Source organism: Tachypleus tridentatus, chromosome 1, assembly GCF_004210375.1.
Source record: "Tachypleus tridentatus isolate NWPU-2018 chromosome 1, ASM421037v1, whole genome shotgun sequence".
Lineage (NCBI taxonomy): Eukaryota > Metazoa > Arthropoda > Merostomata > Xiphosura > Limulidae > Tachypleus > Tachypleus tridentatus.
The window spans coordinates 182696166-182722450 of NC_134825.1; the positions used below are offsets into that span (position 1 = coordinate 182696166).

Sequence of the window (26285 nt, forward strand, 5' to 3'; positions counted from 1 at the left end):
AATATATTTTTTAAAGATAAAGATTTAATACGATTTAAAATCATTTTATTTTGTATAAAGTTGGTAATCGTGTTAAATACAGTAGGTATGAAATATTATACAATCACACAAGACATATTATGTAATAACGTAGAGTAGTGACTACAGTATATAGTTTACACAAAGTAAATTAAAAAGAAAATCGATATAACGTAGAACCAAAACCCTAACAACAAATCTAAACAGCTTTCAGAAACTATATTTGGAAGCATATATTTTCAAAAAAAATAAAAATATTCAAGTACAAAGTTATTAGCGCATCCGTTAACATTATTGGGAATGAACGTTTAAGAAGTAAATATAAATTAAAGAGGCGAATCATTTTTAATTATCAAACTGTCAATAACTATCGGTTAAAATAATTAATATTTTACATATTTACCACTATCAACTCTCATTTCTAAACTGAAACGTAGTTTTAGATGTCTCTCTCACATTTTCGTCCAATGATTAAATTTTCTTTATCAAGGAAAACAATTTGTTATTTTTTTAGTTATAATGCACCAAATTTAAACGATGTAATAATTAGTAATCATTCCTTTTATATTTTAGCATGTTATTATGGTTTTACTTTCATTGCATTTTATTTCTTGTTGTATGGCATTAATATTATTATTACAAGGAAACGAAAGTGTCTTTCTCAATGTTATTTGTATTTAAATAGGCTTAGTGTTAAAGCTTTGGAGGCGTATAGAATATTACCGTTACAATATTAGTATTAGAATGTTTAGCGAAAAACATTTTTTTATAAATTCAATCAGATTTCTTTAAAATAAAACGCATACTTCTGAGCGAATATTTCATTACATTTACTGTTATTTTTTAAGATAAGTGCCACGATAAAAACAATCTTATATGTACGATTATAATACTCATATATCTAGTTCGTCTCTGAGTAACAGAAGCACCAATCGTCTTACAGCTGCGAAACTCTCCCCATAAATAGCACAGCACCGGTTTCTGAATGTCGGATGAAGAATAAAAACGGATGGTTTGCCATAAATCTTGGTGTTGCACTTCGCCAACCACCACCAACACCGCTTGCAGCACTAGCTACGGTGCCTTCTTCATCAACTTCAATAGAAGTCTTGTGGACAACAGTAGTGACGTAGAGACCAGTATCCTCAGTAATTCCATTCAGATTAGCGTTGAAGCCGAAAAGACTTTTCATTCCCATATCCGATAAACCTTCCTTTAAGACTTCTTCATATTCTTCCTCAAGTTTAAACTTAGGAATAAACACTTTGACCCTTCTTTTACGAAGAGTTGAATCAATCAAGCTGATAGAGGCAGGAGACAACGCTTGTTCCAGTTCTGGTAATCCGTTTGGACTAACTGGCAACAACAATAACATAGTTACATTTCTTCCTTGGTAAGGCATCTCTAATGCCAAACAATTCAAACTTTCAACGTAGCCAAACGGAAGTCTCGATTCCATCATCATCATAACGGTGTCTGTCGAAACACTTCCGTTGTTGTAGAATTTCATAATTGTGGATTGTTTTGGATCAAACGTAGTTTCCCAGAAACCTTTGAAATAAACTGCATTCAGAAAAAACAGCAGGGTGTTACTGTCAGGTGGTTCTTTCAAGATATTCTGTATATTATTCTGAGTTTTTTGAGCAGTCCAGGTATTGATAGCTTGCTGGACAAGGGTTGTTTGAGATTGAAAGTCTACTTCTCGCACCTCTGCCCCAAAATCTGTTTCAATTTTTTGCCTAAAGTCCTCCTGAACCTCAAATGAACGCTGTATCAAAAGTGCATTTGCTGTGTCCAAGGTATAACCAATGGTGTTGCTGGTGAGAGTGTTTATTGCTTGTTGGAAACCGAGCCGGACGTCGTCACGGGTCAACCCAAAAGAGCCGTAGTTAAGGACAGAGTGCATCTCACGTTCTGTTACTCCACGGGATCCCAGGTACACCATGGCCATGGCGCAGGACAGACTGTATGGAGAAATTAGTACATTACCACTTCCCTTCAGGGTGTTGTAGAGATCGAAACCAAAATAGTTGCTAGCGTTTGTAATTCTTGTCACTGCACTTAACTGCTGTTGGTCGACATCAGATAAATGAAGAATTTCATCCAGTAAATAATTACCCAGAGACAATTGCGGTAAGAAGATGAGTTGCAGTGAAGACAAGGTAAAAATTAAAGTCTTCATTTTCTTTTCGACCTGACAACAAAACAATGTATTTCACAACATTAACATCGAGACTTTATGATATTTGAAGAAATAGTAACAGAGAAATATATATTTAACACAAATTAAAATAAGTCTTATGAGAAAGAAAACTACTCTAAAACACCAAGGAAAGCTGCACGTTCTCCAAGTCTCGAACTTGTTTATATTATAGAGTTTGGCTCGGCATGGCCAAGCGTGTTAAGGCGTGCGACTCGTAATCTGAGGGTCGCGGGTACGCATCCCGGGCGTGCCAAACATACTTGCCCTTTCAGCCGTGGGGGCATTATAATGTGACGGTCAATCCCACTATTCGTTGGTAAAAGAGTAGCGCAAGAGTTGGCGGTGGGTGGTGATGACTAGCTGCCTTCCCTCTAGTCTTACACTACTAAATTATGGACAGCTAGCACAGATAGCCCTCGAGTAGCTTTGTGCGAAATTAAAAAAAAACAAACAATTATAGAGTTTAATATTATTTGGAATTCCAACCACTAACTTTTCAAGGTAAATGTATGATAATCTTGAAAACACCCATCGAACAATCTGCTGCCCGAGTGACAGTAATTATATCGATTGAAGAGTTAAATATACAAATAGGCCTAATACTAATTTCTTCATAAAAGTTGTTTTAATTTTAATAACAGATTTTCCGTAACTCAGTTACGCACATTTCGAAAATAATATCCTTTTTTTTATCATGTAAATATTTTTTTTTTTACAAATTTGGGGGGAGGACTCTGACTTAGCTCACGTCATTGTTTTATTTACCCTCTGATGGATACTTTGAAAGACCAAAATCTCTCACAAAATTATTAAGTTCACCTTGCATGAAACGTTATGGTTTATCAGATATCTTAAGTTGAAACAATCTTATATCGAACAATCTCAATCATCATTTATATTGACATCAGATGAAACTGTATCAAGAGTCTCTGATGGAGTAGGTACACGTACATCAGGTCCATAAGCACCAAGTCTTATAACATATTGATGTAGTAGGTAGAGGTACATCAGGTTCATAAGCACCAAGTCTTATAATATATTGATGTAGTAGGTAGAGGTACATCAGGTCCATAAGCAGCAAGTCTTGTAACATATTGATGTAGTAGGTAGAGGTACATCAGGTCCATAAGCAGCAAGTCTTATAACATATTGATGAAGTAGGTACACGTACATCAGGTCCATAAGCACCAAGTCTTATAACATATTGATGTAGTAGGTGCAGGTACCTTTTTATTTTCAATGTTGTAGCCTTGCACGTTACAAGATTAAAAAAGTAGCAGTCATCTCCATGTCTTCTAGACTCACAACAAACAATGGAATTTCAAATGTTTTTTTTCTTACCTCTAATCAATTGTCTCAACTCTTCGTTACAAACAGTGATAATGTTGTTTGAAGCCCATGATTTGTCCTAGTCCACAAGTTTTATTCCAAGATGCGTGTAACACTTTTTTATGAATTATGTAATATTTTACCTTTGTTTCTTTACAACAAATATAACTGAACGTGTTTGGATCATTTACACAACCTCTAATTGCCATAGCGATGAATAAATATTGTTGAAAAAAAAAAGTCAATATGCACGCACGAACAAACACTATCTAGAAATGACACGTAATGTGACCTGTTAACCGTTTATATACTAGTGGTATGTTTCTCATTGGTTCTACAACGATTCTTACTTCTAGAGAAATCTGTAGCCAGTGGTTGTCAACATTTAAGCATAACAAAATGTGACTCGGTTTCAATGAAACTAATTCATTTATGTAAAAATGCAATATGACGTTTCGTGAACAATTTGCACGTGCTGAAGAAAAATGGATGTCAGCAGTAATTACTGCAGAACATGTAAATTTTGAAGACAATAAAACATCGCAGGCACGTGTTCCCTCTCTCACACTTCTTACAATTCCTAGGGCAGCTTTTTATTTGCACTTTATAGGATCCTAATTAGTGACCTCTCGCTTGGACATTGGCTGGACACAAACCTCTCAGGTTTACCTTTGACTATATCGTTTCGTGAGAGATAACTTTGATACTTTGAGGTAATACGGTGGTCGGATGTTATTATAAAAATATAATGTTGAACCCATCATTTTCCAACTTTTAAGTTTCACTTCTTTAGTCCCAGTTTGTGAAACCATGTTGAGGTAAATGTCTTAAGTGTATATTAATATATCAAATACAGTATTCCCAATTAAATATTAACTTTACTCACAGAAAGTATACTAAACATTCCAATACATCTTGAGAAGAAAAAATATTGTTTATCGTTGTTCATCTCAACCTAGTTGAAGGTTGTTTTATTGACTGTACGAAGTGGAAGACAGTATTATAATACAGTATTGACTGTACGAAGTGGAAGACAGTATTATAATACAGTATTGACTGTACGAAGCGGAAGACAGTATTATAATACAGTATTCGTCGTGATAAAATAATACTCTTGTTTTCAGTATCGTATACAGAGGGCAGGCTACGGAACATCGTATTTTAACAATAGCAACCCAACCCAACTAAGACATAAGCTTCATATGTAGTCACATACATCTTTAAATGCAAATGACGCCACAACTGTACCCAATCAAAACTGTTTTTGTCCTCATTTGATCGGCCAAGTTAAAGATGCTTACCTGTATAGTATACAATAATCGCATTTCATTTAATATGCACATGATGGACAGAACACTTATATTTGTTGCTTGGCGTGTGGTGTTTTAATGTGAAGTGTGAAAACTGGAATATATTTGCTGCGGTCTGTATAATTACTAGCAACGCCCACTTTTGTTCAATTCAGTGAGAAGGTAAAACCATATGTGTCTTGACGATCAATCACTCGCTGTCGTTTAAATTTTAACATTTTCTCCTTGATTTCACTCTCTCTTGTCTTGAGCTTGGGTTACAGCAACAGAAAACTGTTGTTATGTACCAGCAGAGAGCCAAAGTTAATCGTTCAAGAACATTTTATAAAAACAATAACAAAAGATTCTAACAGTTTGAGTTCATCTACAAACTACTTACTGTGAGTCATTGGTACTTTAAAATAATGTGAACCTACACATTTCTTCATCTTCTTTGTGAATGAGGAAGAATCCGAAATAAAATCCATGTTTTTATGAATATTTGTTTGATGGCGCTCATACATTTATTTTCATTCTATAGAGTAATTTGAGAGTACTTTGAACAAAGATCGTCTCAAACCTGGATAAACAAAGTCCCAGTCAGCAGTAATACTAAGTCTTTTAGCTATTAAAGACAGCTTTCCACCATTTGCACCATGGTTACCCACACGAGACAGGTTTCAAAAAACTTTCCAGCCATTGTTAAACTAACAAGTGTGCATGGCCAGTACTAACAATTAATTAAAATCCAGTTATAAGTAAAGAAATAGGCAAAACGTTCGTGTCTTTATTTTAGCGAATCGAGTGTACATCACGGATTTTACTCTCACACAAACTCTTGGTATTTACACAAGACAAGCCAGTTTATTTTGTGCAATATTATATATTGTATTTGTTATTAGTTTGGCAATGACTCAAGAAAACTCTAACCTTTAACCATCTTCTATGAGTAAAGTATTATGTGGTTAATGTTCCACAGTCATTATATTTGGAAAATATCCTTTTATAGAGACTTCAGTGAGAAATACATGTCATTTTAACAGCTAAATTTAACTTCATGCAACAGATGATTCATTACCTCTAATCACACATCCTCGTTACAACATATCTAGAGAGTTAACACTTGTGTTATGATAGGTGTTTATAACCTTCTACTTCTAACTGTACATGTCTAGAGAGTTAACACTTGTGTTATCGTAGGTGTTTATAACCTTCTACTTCTAACTGTATATATCTACCAAGTTAACATTTGTTATCATAGGTGTTTATAACCTTCTACTTCTAACTGTATATATCTACCAAGTTAACATTTGTTATAATAGGTGTTTATAACCATCTACTTCTAACTGTACATGTCTAGAGAGTTAGCACTTGTGTTATGGTAGGTGTTTATAACCTTCTACTTCTAACTGTATATATCTACCAAGTTAACATTTGTTATCATAGGTGTTTATAACCTTCTACTTCTAACTGTATATATATCTACCAAGTTAACATTTGTTATCATAGGTGTTTATAACCTTCTACTTCTAACTGCACATGTCTAGAGAGTTAACACTTGTGTTATGGTAGGTGTTTATAACCTTCTACTTCTAACTGTATATATCTACCAAGTTAACATTTGTTATCATAGGTGTTTATAACCTTCTACTTCTAACTGCACATGTCTAGAGAGTTAACACTTGTGTTATGGTAGGTGTTTATAACCTTCTAATTCTAACTGTATATATCTACCAAGTTAACATTTGTTATCATAGGTGTTTATAACCTTCTACTTCTAACTGTACATGTCTAGAGAGTTAACACTTGTGTTATGGTAGGTGTTTATAACCTTCTAATTCTAACTGTATATATCTACCAAGTTAACATTTGTTATCATAGGTGTTTATAACCTTCTACTTCTAACTGTACATGTCTAGAGAGTTAACACTTGTGTTATGGTAGGTGTCTATAACCTTCTACTTCTAACTGTATATATCTACCAAGTTAACATTTGTTATCATAGGTGTTTATAACCTTCTACTTCTAACTGTACATATCTAGAGAGTTAACACTTGTGTTATGATAGGTGTCTATAACCTTCTATTTCTAACTGTATATATCTACCAAGTTAACATTTGTTATCATAGGTGTTTATAACCTTCTACTTCTAACTGTACATGTCTAGAGAGTTAACACTTGTGTTATGGTAGGTGTTTATAACCTTCTACTTCTAACTGTATATATCTACCAAGTTAACATTTGTTATCATAGGTGTTTATAACCATCTACTTCTAACTGTACATGTCTAGAGAGTTAACACTTGTGTTATGATAGGTGTCTATAACCTTCTACTTCTAACTGTATATATCTACCAAGTTAACATTTGTTATCATAGGTGTTTATAACCATCTACTTCTAACTGTACATGTCTAGAGAGTTAACACTTGTGTTATGATAGGTGTCTATAACCTTCTACTTCTGACTGTATATATCTACCAAGTTAACATTTGTTATCATAGGTGTTTATAACCTTCTACTTCTAACTGTACATGTCTAGAGATTTAACACTTGTGTTATGGTAGGTGTTTATAACTTTCTACTTCTAACTGCACATATCTACCAAGTTAACATTTGTTATGGTAAGTGTTTATAACCTCTCACTTCCTGTATACAAAATCAACGGTTGTTGTGAGAGAATTTTGGCGAATCCCGCATGTTACTTCATTAGAAATCGGGTTCAATACCTGTGGTGGCCAGAGTACAGATAACCGTTGTTTTTAATAACAAACAAATGTTCCCACAAATTACAAACATTATTTTTGTTACGTACGGTGTCTCTCAAATTCTTTATTACAGAAAATTTCTTATAGATGTATGAACCTAAAATCGTAGAAAAACTCGTAATTAATGCTACTAAAAACAGTCAAAGTTGTATTAAAACTAAAAGTATATGTTTTAAACTTTGTTTTATACAATTGAACCTTGAATAAGTTACTCACCTGTGTCTTGGACAAGATGTTAAAACGACGTTTTTATTCTCAACTGTTGATTAAACCTTTTTTGGAAAAACTGTTCACCCTTTCATTGCACGAGCGCGCGCGCGTTCTTTTTATTCAAAACCTCACTCAATCATATAGCAAACACTCTCGATTTGTGTCTTGTTGTCACTTTTTCAGGCCGATTCTTGATTGGTTACTCCAATGACGTTATTTACGTAAATTCAGTATCCTGTCTAGAGAAAGTGTCTTTACTGTGCTAAGTCTACCAATATTTCCTCCCCTTACTTTCCTTTAAGAATTAATTAGCACTTCCTGCCATTATGAAGGAAAAAAGAATTTAAAGTTGCTTAGTTATTTTCAGGAAATCCTGCATTCTATCGGGTCAGGCAGACACCCAAGTCTTTTCGTTCCTGGCGGTTATAATATTTTATTAAGCACAAAGTTACACTAAGGGCTATCTGTGTTCTGCCCCGCCACGAGTATCGAAACCTGGATTCTGGCAGTATAAGTCCGTAGACACGCCGCTGTGTCACTGGAGGGGAGGTATTTCCTGAATAAAAATAATGAAAAAGTAAAACAATACACGTTTATCGTTTATGTATTTTGTTTCCTAATTATTCATTACAAAGAACGCTAGTCATGGAACAACACACGTTTATCGTTTATGTATTTTGTTTCTTAATTATTCATTACAAAGAACGCTAGTCATAGAACAACACACGTTTATCGTTTATGTATTTTGTTTCTTAATTATTCATTACAAAGAACGCTAGTCATAGAACAATACACGTTTATCGTTTATGTATTTTGTTTCCTAATTATTCATTACAAAGAACGCTAGTCATAGAACAATACACGTTTATCGTTTATGTATTTTGTTTCTTAATTATTCATTACAAAGAACGCTAGTCATAGAACAACACACGTTTATCGTTTATGTATTTTGTTTCCTAATTATTCATTACAAAGAACGCTAGTCATGGAACAACACACGTTTATCGTTTATGTATTTTGTTTCCTAATTATTCATTACAAAGAACGCTAGTCATAGAACAATACACGTTTATAGCTTATGTATTTTGTTTTCTAATTATTCATTACAAAGAACGCTAGTCATAGAACAATACACGTTTATAGCTTATGTATTTTGTTTTCTAATTATTCATTACAAAGAACGCTAGTCAATATTCTGTTTCGCAACTTCTGTTTTTATTCGTTACGAGTTTTAAAAAAAGAAAACTTCGAGTATAAAAAAAAGTATTCAACTACAATATACAATACTTACAGTTGAAGAAATATCCATCTCAACAGATTAGGGTTAACCGTTAAGCCTAACATTTTCTATAAAGATCACGAATGTTTGTTTTTCTTTTGAATATTCTTTCATTATTTAAACAGCAAATATTAAATTATCTTTACTATTCTAATATCTTCTCTCTCATTATTCAGCCCAAATGACGAATTCTGGTATTATGTAAAAGGCTTAAGGAGCAGTAATTTGTGTGAAACAGAAATTATAACTCAAATACAGATACCTCAGAATTTAAGTCTCTATAGACAAATTATGAATAATGTGGGGAAAAAAAAAACAGTCCGTAGTTACAGAATTAGGCCTACTGACATTCTCAAAATGGCTAGTATGGGTATTGACACTTTAATTAAAATAAAGTACAGAACAACGTTTCGACTGTCTTAGATCATCTTCAGGTTAACAAAGAAGATGACCTACGAAGGTTGAAATGTAATAAAGAATTCCACGTGTGAACATCATTTACAAAAAAGTTTCACTCCTATTTTTATTTGATGACGAGTAGCTCAAAAGTTGACGATAGGTGTTGTTAACTGGTTGCCTTCCTTCTAGTCTATCATATTCAGTTAGGACCATTTGGTCTAGATAACCATCAACTAGCTTTACGTGCAATTCAAATAAAGAAATCACCAAGTTTATTATAACTTTAGAAAGCTCGTGCGAAGCTTATTTGAAACCTTTTATATGAATACTTCTATGAAATGTAGAAACGGGATTTTATTTAAATAGATAAAAACACATGTCGTAGGTATTTAAGTGGTTAATATACATATTTGGTTATTTTGAATTTCGCGCAAAGCTACACTGTCCCTAATTCAGTAGAGACAGACTATAGAGGAGGCATCTGGCCAACACCACCTATGGTCAGTTATTGTATTATTAAAATATATGTTACATGTTCCATTTTCACCAGAGGTGAAACTAAAAACAAAACCTGTGACGTAGAGAACTGATGTATTATTTGATTGGTCGTAGCTTCTCCTGTGGACTGCAGTCCTGTCTATTCAGGCTTATCAACCGAGTGGGTTTGGCTGTTACATATAACGTCCCCTCGGTTGAAAGGGAAAGCACTTTCGGTAACGGGGGTTCGAACCCGTTTCCTAGCCCCAAGTAATTTCTTATAATTAGTGAATAATTATACTTTGCTTTCAATTGATAATTAATAACCCTTTAAGAACTGGTACCAGTCAGAGCACAGGTAACCCGTTGTGTAGCTTTGTGCTCGATTATAAACACATTTATGTAATTAAACTTTGATTTTCAACTGTGTGAGCTACGTTTTTTTTTACATCTTGGAATGTTTATTAAACTGGCGGAATGCTCGTGCGACTATTATGCATTATTTAGTTGTATAGCAATTATTTTTGATTTGTGTTTAAAATGTTTTCCTGTATTGAAGAAAAATGACAAGATACTCAAAAATATTTTTCGTACTCTATACCAAAATTGAGTTGGTCTTGTAATTTCAGTATTATTTAGTTAAATGAGGGATAATGTTCAGCGCCACATTTACCGTATACGTACGTCTCAGTGTTCGAATTCAGAAAAGAAAAAATTAAATCGAATTAGGTGCCGTCTATTGATAAAAATATAAACTAAACGTTCATATAATCCAGAAAAATCTATTTTTTCCCCGTTTATTGCTTACCACATATTAAAATAATCTCTCTCTCTTATGTTTGTGTCAAGTTTCAATTCCAAAATCCTTTGTAACTGTAACACGAACCTATTTGTCGCTAGTCATATTTTGTTTAACCAGTTTTTAATGATAATACAATCAGTGTTCGATTCCAGTGATAGACAGAACACAGAAATCCTATTGTGTAGCTTTATCCCAGAAAGAAATAAGAAACAAAATAAGTGATAAAATTGACCTAATGGTTTGGTTTGAATTTCACACAAAGCTACACGAGGGCTATCTGTGCTAGCCGTCCCTAATTTAGCAGTGTAAGACTAGAGGGAACGCAGTTATTCATCACCACCCACTCTTGAGCTACTCTTTTACCAACGAATAGTGGGATCGACCATAACATTATAAAGCCCTAACAGCTGAAAAGGCGAGTATGTTTGGTGTAACAGGGATTCGAACCCGCGACCCTCAGATTACAAATTAGCCCAAAACATTAATGTTCGACTTTCAAAGCCTACCACTTAATTTATTTGTTGTCAATTCCATACAATGGGCTATGTGTTCTGTGTCCAGTATGGGTATGTAAATCCTATTGTTTGTGATCAGCCATCAGAACTACCGTCGAACTACTTAATGATGACTCAAAAGCCGACCACACAGATAAACATTTTATTGATGACGTAAGAGGTAATTTTTCATAGCTTACCTTACGCTGGATAGAAACAAAGATGTGAAATTAGTCACGTTGTCAAACCTACAGAACATTAGTGTAATAATGAAAGTTAAGCAGTGTTACACTGGAGTAGTCCTAGACAGAAGACAATTTGTTAACTCGGCCCATGAACATAACCAGCCCTGTTCGTTTGTCCCTGATAAAGAACAGAAACGGACGATCAGCCCTAACTGTCTTTAAAGCCCGGACAACAGCTGCAGACACTGCGGCAGCTTCAGTCCCTTCTTCATTCACTTCCAGAGCAGCTTTGTGGTAAATGTCGGTTAGTTTCAATCCTTCATCACTGATTCCCGAGTAGTCTAACGAAATAAGCCCGCCAAGACCAACTGCGTTCAGCGCCCTCTTGATTATTTGTTCTTTATACTCCAAACTTAACCTGAAACGCGGCAGCGAGAGGTGAACGTTACTTTTCTTCAACTCTCCGGCGAGACGGTCAAGCAGTTCAGGAGTTAGTTGTCTCTCCACAGAGGAAAGATCAACATTCTTCTCCGGAAGTATTAGTAACATGCTGGTGTTATTTCTGTCGTAAAGCACATCCACCACTTGAGCTTCGAGTTCGGAACTAAAACCGTACAAAAAAACATTTTTCTGCGTCATCAAGGGAACAGTGACTTTCTTTCCGTTTTGGTTAGTAAATGTGGCGGGATTTGTGTCGGTCACGTTGAATTTGGAGGCCCAGTTTTCTTTAAAATAAATAGCGTTTAACACCACCAATATTGCTCCAGATAAATCACTGTCCTTAAATAGTTCAGGAATTTTGTTTCTCGTCTTTTGACTAACCCACTGATTAATGTAATTTGTAGTTTCGACTAATTTGCCACCGAAGTCCACTTCTTCTGATTTTCCACCATAATAGAGGTCAAGATTTCTCTTATATGATTCACGAATGTCCAGTCCCTTTTGTGTAAACAGAGCGTTGGCTATGTCAATACTGTTGTCAGCCAGAAACACGGCTAACTCTTTAAACGTTTCGTGAATATCCCTTCCTCCAAAATTGGTCCCTTCGAATCCAAGTTTCTTCGCAATGATCTGAGATTCAGGACCTCTGGAACCCAAATACAACATTCCAAAAAGAGTTGACAAGCTCAACGGAGAGAAGAACACATTTTCACTTCCTGCAATTTCTGGGTACAGTTGAAAACCAATCTTATTAACTATCTTGGCAAGGTTAGAGAACCCGATATCGGGTTGACCCTCTTCCCATGAACAATCAATGAAAAATGCAAAAGATACGAATAAGGCACTCAAGTATCTGGAATAGATGGAAAAAAAATGTTACCAACACTGTAAATGTCTTGGTTGATATTGGATAACTTACACACGATGTATATTTCAATAACACAGATAAAAAAAAACACTTTTGGTTAAAGAAAAGAAACAAAATATTACAATTAAGAAATTCCAAAGTGTACAAACAAAAGTGCCAACAGTGTAGAATTACAATTAACTTTCACAGAGGATTCTGTAACCGACACCTTAAAGAAATGATCGATTAAAGACGTGTACAACAAACAGCGATACTAATCAAAATAAATATAGAACATGATATTATGTGTATTAATGTTGGTGTCGAACTATCCTGAACTGTACTGTATCTATGTATAGTCTGTTAGTCTTACTATAGTAATATCACCTACTAATGATATTATATTTATTAATGTTGGTATAGAACTATCCTGAACTGTACTGTATCTATGTACAGTCTGTTAGTCTTACTATAGTAATATCACCTACTAATGATATTATATTTATTAATGTTGGTATAGAACTATCCTGAACTGTACTGTATCTATGTACAGTCTGTTGGTCTTACTATAGTAATATCACCTACTAATGATATTATATTTATTAATGTTGGTATAGAACTATCCTGAACTGTATTGTATCTATGTATAGTCTGTTAGTCTTACTATAGTAATATCACCTACTAATGATATTATGTGTATTAATGTTGGTGTAGAACTATCCTGAACTGTACTGTATCTATGTACAGTCTGTTAGTCTTGCAAAAGTAATATCACCTACTAATGATATTATATTTATTAATGTTGGTGTAGAACTATCCTGAACTGTACTGTATCTATGTACAGTCTGTTAGTCTTACTATAGTAATATCACCTACTAATGATATTATATTTATTAATGTTGGTGTAGAACTATCCTGAACTGTACTGTATCTATGTATAGTCTGTTAGTCTTACTATAGTAATATCACCTACTAATGATATTATATTTATTAATGCTGGTATAGAACTATCCTGAACTGAACTGTATCTATGTACAGTCTGTTTGTCTTACTATAGTAATATCACCTACTAATGATATTATATTTATTAATGTTGGTATAGAACTATCCTGAACTGTACTGTATCTATGTACAGTCTGTTTGTCTTACTATAGTAATATACTAAGGATATTATATTTATTAATGTTGGTATAGAACTATCCTGAACTGTACTGTATCTATGTACAGTCTGTTGGTCTTACTATAGTAATATCACCTACTAATGATATTATATTTATTAATGTTGGTATAGAACTTTCCTGAACTGCACTGTATCTGTGTAGAGTCTGTTTGTCTTACTATAGTAATATCACCTACTAAGGATATTATATTTATTAATGTTGGTATAGAACTATCCTGAACTGTACTGTATCTATGTACAGTCTGTTAGTCTTACTATAGTAATATCACCTACTAATGATATTATATTTATTAATGTTGGTATAGAACTATCCTGAACTGTACTGTATCTATGTACAGTCTGTTAGTCTTACTATAGTAATATCACCTACTAATGATATTATATTTATTAATGTTGGTATAGAACTATCCTGAACTGTACTGTATCTATGTACAGTCTGTTGGTCTTACTATAGTAATATCACCTACTAATGATATTATATTTATTAATGTTGGTATAGAACTATCCTGAACTGTATTGTATCTATGTATAGTCTGTTAGTCTTACTATAGTAATATCACCTACTAATGATATTATGTGTATTAATGTTGGTATAGAACTATCCTGAACTGTACTGTATCTATGTACAGTCTGTTGGTCTTACTATAGTAATATCACCTACTAATGATATTATATTTATTAATGTTGGTATAGAACTATCCTGAACTGTACTGTATCTATGTACAGTCTGTTAGTCTTACTATAGTAATATCACCTACTAATGATATTATATTTATTAATGTTGGTACAGAACTATCCTGAACTGTAGTGTATCTATGTACAGTCTGTTAGTCTTACTATAGTAATATCACCTACTAATGATATTATATTTATTAATGTTGGTATAGAACTATCCTGAACTGTACTGTATCTATGTACAGTCTGTTTGTCTTACTATAGTAATAACACCTACTAATGATATTATATTTATTAATGTTGGTGTAGAACTATCCTGAACTGTACTGTATCTATGTACAGTCTGTTAGTCTTACTATAGTAATAACACCTACTAATGATATTATATTTATTAATGTTGGTATAGAACTATCCTGAACTGTATCTATGTACAGTCTGTTAGTCTTACTATAGTAATATCACCTACTAATGATATTATATTTATTAATGTTGGTATAAAACTTTCCTGAACTGTGTTGTATCTATGTACAGTCTGTTGGTCTTACTATAGTAATATCACCTACTAATGATATTATATTTATTAATGTTGGTATAAAACTATCCTGAACTGTATCTATGTACAGTCTGTTGGTCTTACTATAGTAATATCACCTACTAATGATATTATATTTATTAATGTTGGTATAGAACTATCCTGAACTGTATTTATGTACAGTCTGTTAGTCTTACTATAGTAATATCACCTACTAATGATATTATATTTATTAATGTTGGTATAGAACTATCCTGAACTGTACTGTATCTGTGTACAGTCTGTTTGTCTTACTATAGTAATATCACCTACTAATGATATTATATTTATTAATCTTGGTATAGAACTATCATGAACTGTATTGTATCTATGTACAGTCTGTTGGTCTTACTATAGTAATATCACCGACTAATGATATTATATTTATTAATGTTGGTATAGAACTATCCTGAACTGTATCTATGTGCAGTCTGTTAGTCTTACTATATCACTTTCTTATGATATTTTCTGGGCTACCAAAAGTTTGTAGAAGTGTAGTTATCAGTAGATTTAGTTAAAAATGTAAATAGAAATACAATGCATATTTGTAATAAATAAATACAGATTTTTGAGCTATATTTTCAATATCTTTAATTTATATGTTGGGTAGATGACGGATCCTAAATTACGTAGAGGTCATTTCAAGAGAGTGTCTGGAAATAAGGTTACAGATATAACACTAGAGTTGATGTGTAATACAGTGAGTCAGTTTTAATCTTAGTAAAATATTTAGTTTAAGTGTACACGTAAGTTTTTACGATGATCATGGTATTTCCGTTTGAACATCATTAAGAGAGAATGACATAATACTTTCGTTATGTGTACTAGACTATGAATTATTTACACCAAATAATTTAAAAAACCAGCAGAAAAATTTAAAAACATTACAATACAGTCTAAACATAATAACTACAATATTATTTCAGTGTAAGTAAGCCTTTCTTAAACATCCAGTTTGATAAATGTTTTATTAAACCGGTACAAGCCTTACCTGAAGTACATAGTCGTAGTCATGGTTACGATTAGTTCAAACAATGTATGTTGATCCTTTAAGTACTTTCATGGTGAATTTTTTTGACGCGTGTCAGTATCAAACTTTCACAATGATAAAAACTTGTCCCTGTCTGGCGAGTTTCCAGCGTGTTTGTCTGACTAGTTGATACAAGAGAAATGGTGTAATGACTTATTGAGAAAGCTTCAATATAATTCGGGTTGTTGCAAGAACGATAATTTCGTAATGGTTAATAAGAAACTGTAATTCAGTTAGAAAAACAATGTATTTGGAAAAACAGCAACAGAAAATACATACACACATACTCTAGAATAAATTAAACTAAGTTTAAAGATGATTTATAGTTAACCCTATTTTAGATTTAAAAGTATAGAACGGGGCTGGAAAAGACCCCAAACCCCAAATATATTCGAACTACTGATTATTCATCTTCAGAAGCAAAACTTCTGTGAAAGAATCCTCATTGACTCAGACGTAACTTCTGTTATAATAATGTATCTTAACTAAACATATTTCTTATTAATGACAACCAAATTTTCGTTACGCAGTTTCCACATAGAGTCCACCAAGAATTTTAAAATTACCAGTTAAAGAACTTAACATCAGCATTCAACCGTGGTAAACCTGAAACACTAGGTTATGATCAAACATATTAGCCATGAAACACTAGGTTATGATCAAACATATTAGCCATGAAACACTAGGTTATGATCAAATCTATTAGCCATGAAACACTAGGTTATGATCAAACCTATTAGCCATGAAACACTAGGTTATGATCAAATCTATTAGCCATGAAACACTAGGTTATGATCAAACCTATTAGCCATGAAACACTAGGTTATGATCAAACCTATTAGCCATAAAACACTAGGTTATGATCAAACCTATTAGCCATGAAACACTAGGTTATGATCAAACCTATTAGCCATAAAACACTAGGTTATTATCAAACCTATTAGCCATGAAACACTAGGTTATGATCAAACATATTAGATATGAAACACTAGGTTATGATCAAACATATTAGCCATGAAACAGTAGATTATGATAAAACCTATTAGCCACGAAACAATAGGTTATGATTAAACCTATTAGCTATTAAACAGTAGGTTATGGTCAAACCTATTAGCCATAAAACACTAGGTTATGATTAAACCTATTAGCCAAGAAACAGTAGGTTATGATCAAACCTATTAGCTATGAAACACTAGGTTATGATCAAACCTATTAGCCATGAAACACGAAGTTATGATTAAACCTATTAGCCATGAAACACTAGGTTATGATTAAACCATTTGGCCTTGAAACACTAGGTTATGATCAAACCTATTAGCCACGAAACAATAGGTTATGATTAAACCTATTAGCTATTAAACAGTAGGTTATGGTCAAACCTATTAGCCATAAAACACTAGGTTATGATTAAACCTATTAGCCAAGAAACAGTAGGTTATGGTCAAACCTATTAGCCATGAAACACTAGGTTATGCTCAAACCTATTAGCCATGAAACACTAGGTTATGATCAAACCTATTAGCCATGAAACAGTAGATTATGATAAAACCTATTAGCCACGAAACAATAGGTTATGATTAAACCTATTAGCTATTAAACAGTAGGTTATGGTCAAACCTATTAGCCATAAAACACTAGGTCATGATTAAACCTATTAGCCAAGAAACAGTAGGTTATGGTCAAACCTATTAGCCATGAAACACTAGGTTATGATCAAACCTATTAGCCATGAAACACTAGGTTATGATCAAACCTATTAGCCATGAAACAATAGGTTACGATTAAACCTATTAGCTATTAAACAGTAGGTTATGGTCAAACCTATTAGCCATAAAACACTAGGTTATGATTAAACCTATTAGCCAAGAAACAGTAGGTTATGATCAAACCTATTAGCTATGAAACAGTAGGTTATGATTAAACCATTTGGCCTTGAAACACTAGGTTATGATCAAACCTATTAGCCATGAAACAGTAGATTATGATAAAACCTATTAGCCACGAAACAATAGGTTATGATTAAACCTATTAGCTATTAAACAGTAGGTTATGGTCAAACCTATTAGCCATAAAACACTAGGTTATGATTAAACCTATTAGCCAAGAAACAGTAGGTTATGATCAAACCTATTAGCTATGAAACACTAAGTTATGATCAAACCTATTAGCTATTAAACAGTAGGTTATGGTCAAACCTATTAGCCATAAAACACTAGGTTATGATTAAACCTATTAGCCAAGAAACAGTAGGTTATAATTAAATCTATTAGCCAAGAAATAGTAGGTTATGGTCAAACTTATTAGCCATGAAACAGTAGATTATGATAAAACCTATTAGCCACGAAACAATAGGTTATGATTAAACCTATTAGCTATTAAACAGTAGGTTATGGTCAAACCTATTAGCCATGAAACACTAGGTTATGATCAAACCTATCAGCCATGAAACACTAGGTTATGATTAAACATATTAGCCATGAAACACTAGGTTATGATCAAACCTATTAGCCATGAAACAGTAGATTATGATAAAACCTATTAGCTATTAAACAGTAGGTTATGGTCAAATCTATTAGCCATAAAACACTAGGTTATGATTAAATCTATTAGCCAAGAAACAGTAGGTTATGGTCAAACGTATTAGCCATGAAACAGTAGATTATGATAAAACCTATTAGCCACGAAACAATAGGTAATGATTAAACCTATTAGCTATTAAACAGTAGGTTACGGTCAAACCTATTAGCCATGAAACACTAGGTTATGATCAAACCTATCAGCCATGAAACACTAGGTTATGATTAAACATATTAGCCATGAAACACTAGGTTATGATCAAACCTATTAGCCATGAAACACTAGGTTATGATTAAACCTATTAGCCATGAAACACTAGGTTATGATCAAACCTATTAGCCATGAAACAGTAGGTTATGATTAAACCTATTATCCACCAAACAATAGGTTATGATTAAACCTATTAGCTATTAAACAGTAGGTTATGGTCAAACCTATTAGCCATAAAACACTAGGTTATGATTAAACCTATTAGCCAAGAAACAGTAGGTTATGGTCAAACCTATTAGCCATGAAACACTAGGTTATGATCAAACCTATTAGCTATGAAACACTAGGTTATGATTAAACCTATTAGCCATGAAACACTAGGTTATGATCAAACCTATGACCATGAAATGCTGGACTATGATCAAACCTATTAGCCATGAAACAGTAGGTTATGATTAAACCTATTAGCCACCAAACAATAGGTTATGATTAAACCTATTAGCTATTAAACAGTAGGTTATGGTCAAACCTATTAGCCATAAAACACTAGGTTATGATTAAACCTATTAGCCATAAAACACTAGGTTATGATTAAACCTATTAGCCAAGAAACAGTAGGTTACGGTCAAACCTATTAGCCATGAAACACTAGGTTATGATCAAACCTATCAGCCATGAAACACTAGGTTATGATTAAACATATTAGCCATGAAACACTAGGTTATGATCAAACCTATTAGCCATGAAACACTAGGTTATGATTAAACCTATTAGCCATGAAACACTAGGTTATGATCAAACCTATTAGCCATGAAACAGTAGGTTATGATTAAATCTATTATCCACCAAACAATAGGTTATGATTAAACCTATTAGCTATTAAACAGTAGGTTATGGTCAAACCTATTAGCCATAAAACACTAGGTTATGATTAAACCTATTAGCCAAGAAACAGTAGGTTATGGTCAAACCTATTAGCCATGAAACACTAGGTTATGATCAAACCTATTAGCCATGAAACACTAGGTTATGATCAAACCTATTAGCCATGAAACAGTAGATTATGATAAAACCTATTAGCCACGAAACAATAGGTTATGATTAAACCTATTAGCTATTAAACAGTAGATTATGGTCAAACCTATTAGCCATAAAGCACTAGGTTATGATTAAACCTATTAGCCAAGAAACAGTAGGTTACGGTCAAACCTATTAGCCATGAAACACTAGGTTATGATCAAACCTATCAGCTATGAAACACTAGGTTATGATTAAACCTATTAGCCATGAAACACTAGGTTATGATCAAACCTATGACCATGAAATGCTGGACTATGATCAAACCTATTAGCCATGAAACAGTAGGTTATGATTAAACCTATTAGCCACCAAACAATAGGTTATGATTAAACCTATTAGCTATTAAACAGTAGGTTATGGTCAAACCTATTAGCCATAAAACACTAGGTTATGATTAAACCTATTAGCCATGAAACAGAAGGTTACGGTCAAACCTATTAGCCATGAAACACTAGGTTATGATCAAACCTATTAGCCATGAAACACTAGGTTATGATTAAACCTATTAGCCATGAAACACTAGGTTATGATTAAACCTATGACCATGAAATGCTGGACTATGATCAAACCTATTAGCCATGAAACAGTAGGTTATGATTAAACCTATTAGCCATGAAACAATAGGTTATGATCAAACCTATGACCATGAAATGCTGGACTATGATAAAGTTTATTTACACTTGAAATATTGACTACAATAACTATTCATAAGGCTAAAGGTAGGACAACTAATGACCCCTGACCACCGCTAACTTGGGCTACTCTATAATCGTCACACCATTACGATCCCACGGCTGAAAAAGGTGAGCATATTTGGTGGGATGGGAGATTCAAACCGACGATCCTGAGTTTGCGAATCAAGCGCCATATCTCCAATTTATGCTAAGCCTAGGTCTAGTATTACTAGCTCTGATGAAACTGTAATGCTAAAAGATTGGGTGAAATAAAAAGTTTAATTTCAGTATTATCTGGAGAGTAAAGACCATTTGTAAAAAGTGCATTTCACAAATGTCTAAATTATTTCTGTATGGTGAAAAGAGGAACAAAACGTTCAAAGTAAATAAAGTTATATGTCATTGTTGTGTTGTGCACCAATGGGTTAAGGTTTAAAATTGGAACTTTCCTTTGAAAGAACGTGATTGGGTAAGTTCTGACTCTTTAAGATGAAAGAAATCGCTTAAATCCTGAAAAGGTGTTTGTTTCTTTTACGGATCTTCAGTGTTATAGATGTTACAGAAAAATGTATCTTTCACCTCCCCCCAGCTTTAGTGTTACAGATGTTACAGAAAAATGCATCTTTTACCTTCCCTCAACTTCAGTGTTACAGATGTTACAGAAAAATGCATCTTTTACCTTCCCCCAACTTCAGTGTTACAGAAAAATGTATCATTCACCTCCCCCCAACTTCAGTGTTACAGATGTTACAGAAAAATGTATCTTTTACCTTCCCCCAACTTCAGTGTTACAGAAAAATGTATCTTTCACCTCCCCCCAACTTCAGTGTTACAGATGTTACAGAAAAATGCATCTTAAACCTTCCCCCAACTTCAGTGTTACAGATGATACAGAAAATGCATCTTTACCTTCCCCAACTTCAGTGTTACAGAAAAATGTATCATTCACCTCCCCCCAACTTCAGTGTTACAGATGTTACAGAAAAATGTATCTTTTACCTTCCCCCAACTTCAGTGTTACAGAAAAATGTATCATTCACCTCCCCCCAACTTCAGTGCTACAGACGTTACAGAAAAATGCATCTTAAACCTTCCCCCAACTTCAGTGTTACAGATGATACAGAAAAATGCATCTTTTACCTTCCCCCAACTTCAGTGTTACAGAAAAATGTATCATTCACCTCCCCCCAACTTCAGTGTTACAGATGTTACAGAAAAATGTATCTTATGAAACTTTTAGATTTAACAAGTGTTATGAAACTTTCTAGATTTACTAAGTGTTATGAATCTTTCTAGATTTAACAAGTGTTATGAAACATTCTAGATTTAACAAGTGTTTTGAAACTTTCTAGATTTACCAAGTGTTATGAAACTTTCTAGATTTACCAAGTGTTATGAAACTTTCTAGATTTAACAAGTGTTATGAAACTTTCTAGATTTACAAGTGTTATGAATCTTTCTAGATTTAATAAGTGTTATGAAACTTTCTAGATTTAACAAGTGTTTTGAAACTTTCTAGATTTACCAAGTGTTTTAAATCTTTCTAGATTTACCAAGTGTTATGAATCTTTCTAGATTTACCAAGTGTTACGAATCTTTCTAGATTTAACAAGTGTTACGAAACTTTCTAAATTTAACAAGTGTTATGAAACTTTCTAGATTTACCAAGTGATATGAATCTTTCTAGATTTAACAAGTGTTATGAATCTTTCTAGATTTAACAAGTGTTATGAAACTTTCTAGATTTACCAAGTGTTATGAATCTTTCTAGATTTAACAAGTGTTATGAAACAAAACTACAGATCAAATCTTATTTACTATTTCATACTATAATATAAAACGATTGTAGAACAGGGGTAACAAGTTACACATTACTGTGTAATATTTAATAATAGAAATCTCCACAGTAAAGGTTACTGTGTAATATTTAATAATAGAAATCTCCACAGTAAAGGTTACTGTGCAATATTTAATAATAGAAATCTCCACAGTAAAGATTACTGTATAATATTTAATAATAGAAACCTCCACAGTAAAGGTTATTGTGTAATATTTAATAATAGAAAACTCCACAGTAAAGGTTACTGTGTAATATTTAATAATAGAAAACTCCACAGTGAAGGTTACTGTGTGATATTTAATAATAGAAAACTCCACAGTAAAGGTTACTGTGTAATATTTAATAATAGAAACCTCCACAGTAAAGGTTACTGTATAATATTTAATAATAGAAAACTCCACAGTAAAGGTTACTGTATAATATTTAATAATAGAAACCTCCACAGTAAAGGTTACTGTGTAATATTTAATAATAGAAAACTCCGCAGTAAAGGTTAGTGCAATATTTAATAACAGAAACCTCCACAGTGAAGGTTACTATGTAATATTTAATAATAGAAAACTCCACAGTAAAGGTTACTGTGTAATATTTAATAATAGAAAACTCCACAGTAAAGGTTACTGTGTAATATTTAATAATAGAAAACTCCACAGTAAAGGTTACTGTGTAATATTTAATAATAGAAAACTCCACAGTAAAGGTTACAGTGTAATATTTAATAATAGAAACCTCCACAGTGAAGGTTACTGTGTAATATTTAATAATAGAAACCTCCAGAGTGAAGGTTACTGTGTAATATTTAATAATAGAAAACACCACAGTAAAGGTTACTGTGTAATATTTAATAATAGAAACCTTCACAGTAAAGGTTACTGTATAATATTTAATAATAGAAAACTCCACAGTAAAGGTTACTGTGTAATATTTAATAATAGAAACCTCCACAGTGAAGGTTTTTGTGTAATATTTAATAATAGAAACCTCCACAGTGAAGGTTACTGTGTAATATTTAATAATAGAAAACTCCACAGTAAAGGTTAATGTGTAATATTTAATAATAGAAAACTCCACAGTAAAGGTTAGTGTAATATTTAATAATAGAAAACTCCACAGTAAAAGTTACTGTGTTATATTTAATAATAGAAAACTCCACAGTAAAGGTTAGTGTAATATTTAATAATAGAAACCTCCACAGTGAAGGTTACTGTGTAATATTTAATAATAGAAAACTCCACAGTAAAGGTTACTGTGTAATATTTAAAAATAGAAAACTCCACAGTAAAGGTTACTGTGTAATATTTAATAATAGAAACCTCCACAGTAAAGGTTACTGTATAATATTTAATAATAGAAAACTCCACAGTAAAGGTTACTGTATAATATTTAATAATAGAAACCTCCACAGTAAAGGTTACTGGGTAATATTTAATAATAGAAAACTCCACAGTAAAGGTTAGTGTAATATTTAATAATAGAAACCTTCACAGTGAAGGTTACTGTGTAATATTTAATAATAGAAAACTCCACAGTAAAGGTTACTGTGTAATATTTAAAAATAGAAAACTCCACAGTGAAGGTTACTGTGTAATAATTAATAATAGAAACCTCCACAGTAAAGGTTACTGTGTAATATTTAATAATAGAAAACTCCACAGTGAAGGTTACTGTGTAATATTTAATAATAGAAAACTCCACAGTAAAGGTTACTGTGTAATATTTAATAATAGAAACCCCACAGTGAAGGTTACTGTGTAATATTTAATAATAGAAACTCCACAGTGAAGGTTACTGTGTAATATTTAATAATAGAAAACTCCACAGTAAAGGTTACTGTGTAATATTTAATAATAGAAAACTCCACAGTAAAGGTTACTGTGTAATATTTAATAATAGAAAACTCCACAGTAAAGGTTACAGTGTAATATTTAATAATAGAAACCTCCAGAGTGAAGGTTACTGTGTAATATTTATTAATAGAAACCTCCAGAGTGAAGGTTACTGTGTAATATTTAATAATAGAAACCTCCACAGTAAAGGTTACTGTGTAATATTTAATAATAGAAACCTTCACAGTAAAGGTTACTGCATAATATTTAATAATAGAAAACTCCACAGTAAAGGTTACTGTGTAATATTTAATAATAGAAACCTCCACAGTGAAGGTTTTTGTGTAATATTTAATAATAGAAACCTCCACAGTGAAGGTTACTGTGTAATATTTAATAATAGAAACCTCCACAGTGAAGGTTACTGTGTAATATTTAATAATAGAAAACTCTACAGTAAAGGTTACTGTGTAATATTTAATAATAGAAAACTCCACAGTAAAGGTTACTGTATAATATTTAATAATAGAAAACTCCACAGTAAAGGTTAATGTAATATTTAATAATAGAAAACTCCACAGTAAAAGTTACTGTGTAATATTTAATAATAAAAAACTCTACAGTAAAGGTTACTGTGTAATATTTAATAATAGAAAACTCCATAGTAAAGGTTACTGTGTAATATTTAATAATAGAAACCTCCACAGTAAAGGTTACTGTGTAATATTTAATAATAGAAAACTCCACAGTAAAGGTTACTGTATAATATTTAATAATAGAAACCTCCACAGTAAAGGTTACTGTGTAATATTTAATAATAGAAACCTCCACAGTGAAGGTTACTGTGTAATATTTAATAATAGAAAACTCCACAGTGAAGGTTACTGTGTAATATTTAATAATAGAAAACTCCACAGTAAAGGTTACTGTGTAATATTTAATAATAGAGAACTCCACAGTGAAGGTTACTGTGTAATATTTAATAATAGAGAACTCCACAGTAAAGATTACTTTGTAATATTTAATAATAGAAACCTCCACAGTAAAGATTACTTTGTAATATTTAATAATAGAAACCTCCACAGCAAAGGTTACTGTGTAATATTTAATAATAGAAAACTCCACAGTGAAGGTTACTGTGTAATATTTAATAATAGAAACCTCCACAGTAAAGGTTACTGTGTAATATTTAATAATAGAAAACTCCACAGTGAAGGTTACTGTGTAATATTTAATAATAGAAAACTCCACAGTAAAGGTTACTGTATAATATTTAATAATAGAAAACTCCACAGTAAAGGTTACTGTGTAATATTTAATAATAGAAACCTCCACAGTAAAGGTTACTGTATAATATTTAATAATAGAAACCTCCACAGTAAAGGTTATTGTGTAATATTTAATAATAAAAACCTCCACAGTAAAGGTTACTGTGTAATATTTAATAATAGAAACCTCCACAGTAAAGGTTACTGTATAATATTTAATAATAGAAAACTCCACAGTAAAGGTTACTGTATAATATTTAATAATAGAAACCTCCACAGTAAAGGTTACTGTGTAATATTTAATAATAGAAAACTCCGCAGTAAAGGTTAGTGCAATATTTAATAACAGAAACCTCCACAGTGAAGGTTACTATGTAATATTTAATAATAGAAAACTCCACAGTAAAGGTTACTGTGTAATATTTAATAATAGAAAACTCCACAGTAAAGGTTACTGTGTAATATTTAATAATAGAAAACTCCACAGTAAAGGTTACTGTGTAATATTTAATAATAGAAAACTCCACAGTAAAGGTTACAGTGTAATATTTAATAATAGAAACCTCCACAGTGAAGGTTACTGTGTAATATTTAATAATAGAAACCTCCACAGTGA

The 26285-nt window shown here is 32.3% G+C and overlaps 3 protein-coding genes across 4 annotated transcripts in view; all 3 read right to left on the reverse strand.

The window, feature by feature from the left end:
• The window catches only part of LOC143231917 (cytokine receptor-like), a 259166-nt gene that overhangs the window by 181711 nt on the left and 51170 nt on the right, over nucleotides 1-26285 (reverse strand). The gene's annotated exons all lie outside the window — the stretch shown is intronic.
• LOC143231899 (intracellular coagulation inhibitor 3) lies at nucleotides 29-11604 on the reverse strand. The gene is made up of 3 exons (XM_076466708.1): nucleotides 11466-11604; nucleotides 7821-8370; nucleotides 29-2212 (listed from the first exon to the last, which is right to left on the reverse strand). Exon 3 carries the CDS (start codon nucleotides 2198-2200, stop codon nucleotides 956-958), a length of 1245 nt encoding a protein of 414 aa, XP_076322823.1. The 5' UTR covers nucleotides 2201-2212; nucleotides 7821-8370; nucleotides 11466-11604; the 3' UTR covers nucleotides 29-955.
• LOC143231896 (intracellular coagulation inhibitor 1-like) lies at nucleotides 11415-16313 on the reverse strand. Its single transcript, XM_076466693.1, has 2 exons — nucleotides 16156-16313; nucleotides 11415-12744 (listed from the first exon to the last, which is right to left on the reverse strand). The coding sequence occupies exons 1-2, from the start codon at nucleotides 16176-16178 to the stop codon at nucleotides 11568-11570; spliced, it is 1200 nt and encodes a 399-aa protein (XP_076322808.1). The 5' UTR covers nucleotides 16179-16313; the 3' UTR covers nucleotides 11415-11567.

Bases quoted from the DNA above. Each gene is read 5' to 3' on its own strand.
- LOC143231899 (XM_076466708.1), bottom strand. From the start codon at position 2,200: ATGAAGACTTTAATTTTTACCTTGTCTTCACTGCAACTCATCTTCTTA.
- LOC143231896 (XM_076466693.1), bottom strand. From the start codon at position 16,178: ATGACTACGACTATGTACTTCAG. The intron at 12,745-16,155 runs GTAAGGCTTGTA...CATCTATTCCAG, and splicing joins ACTACGACTATGTACTTCAG to ATACTTGAGTGCCTTATTCG.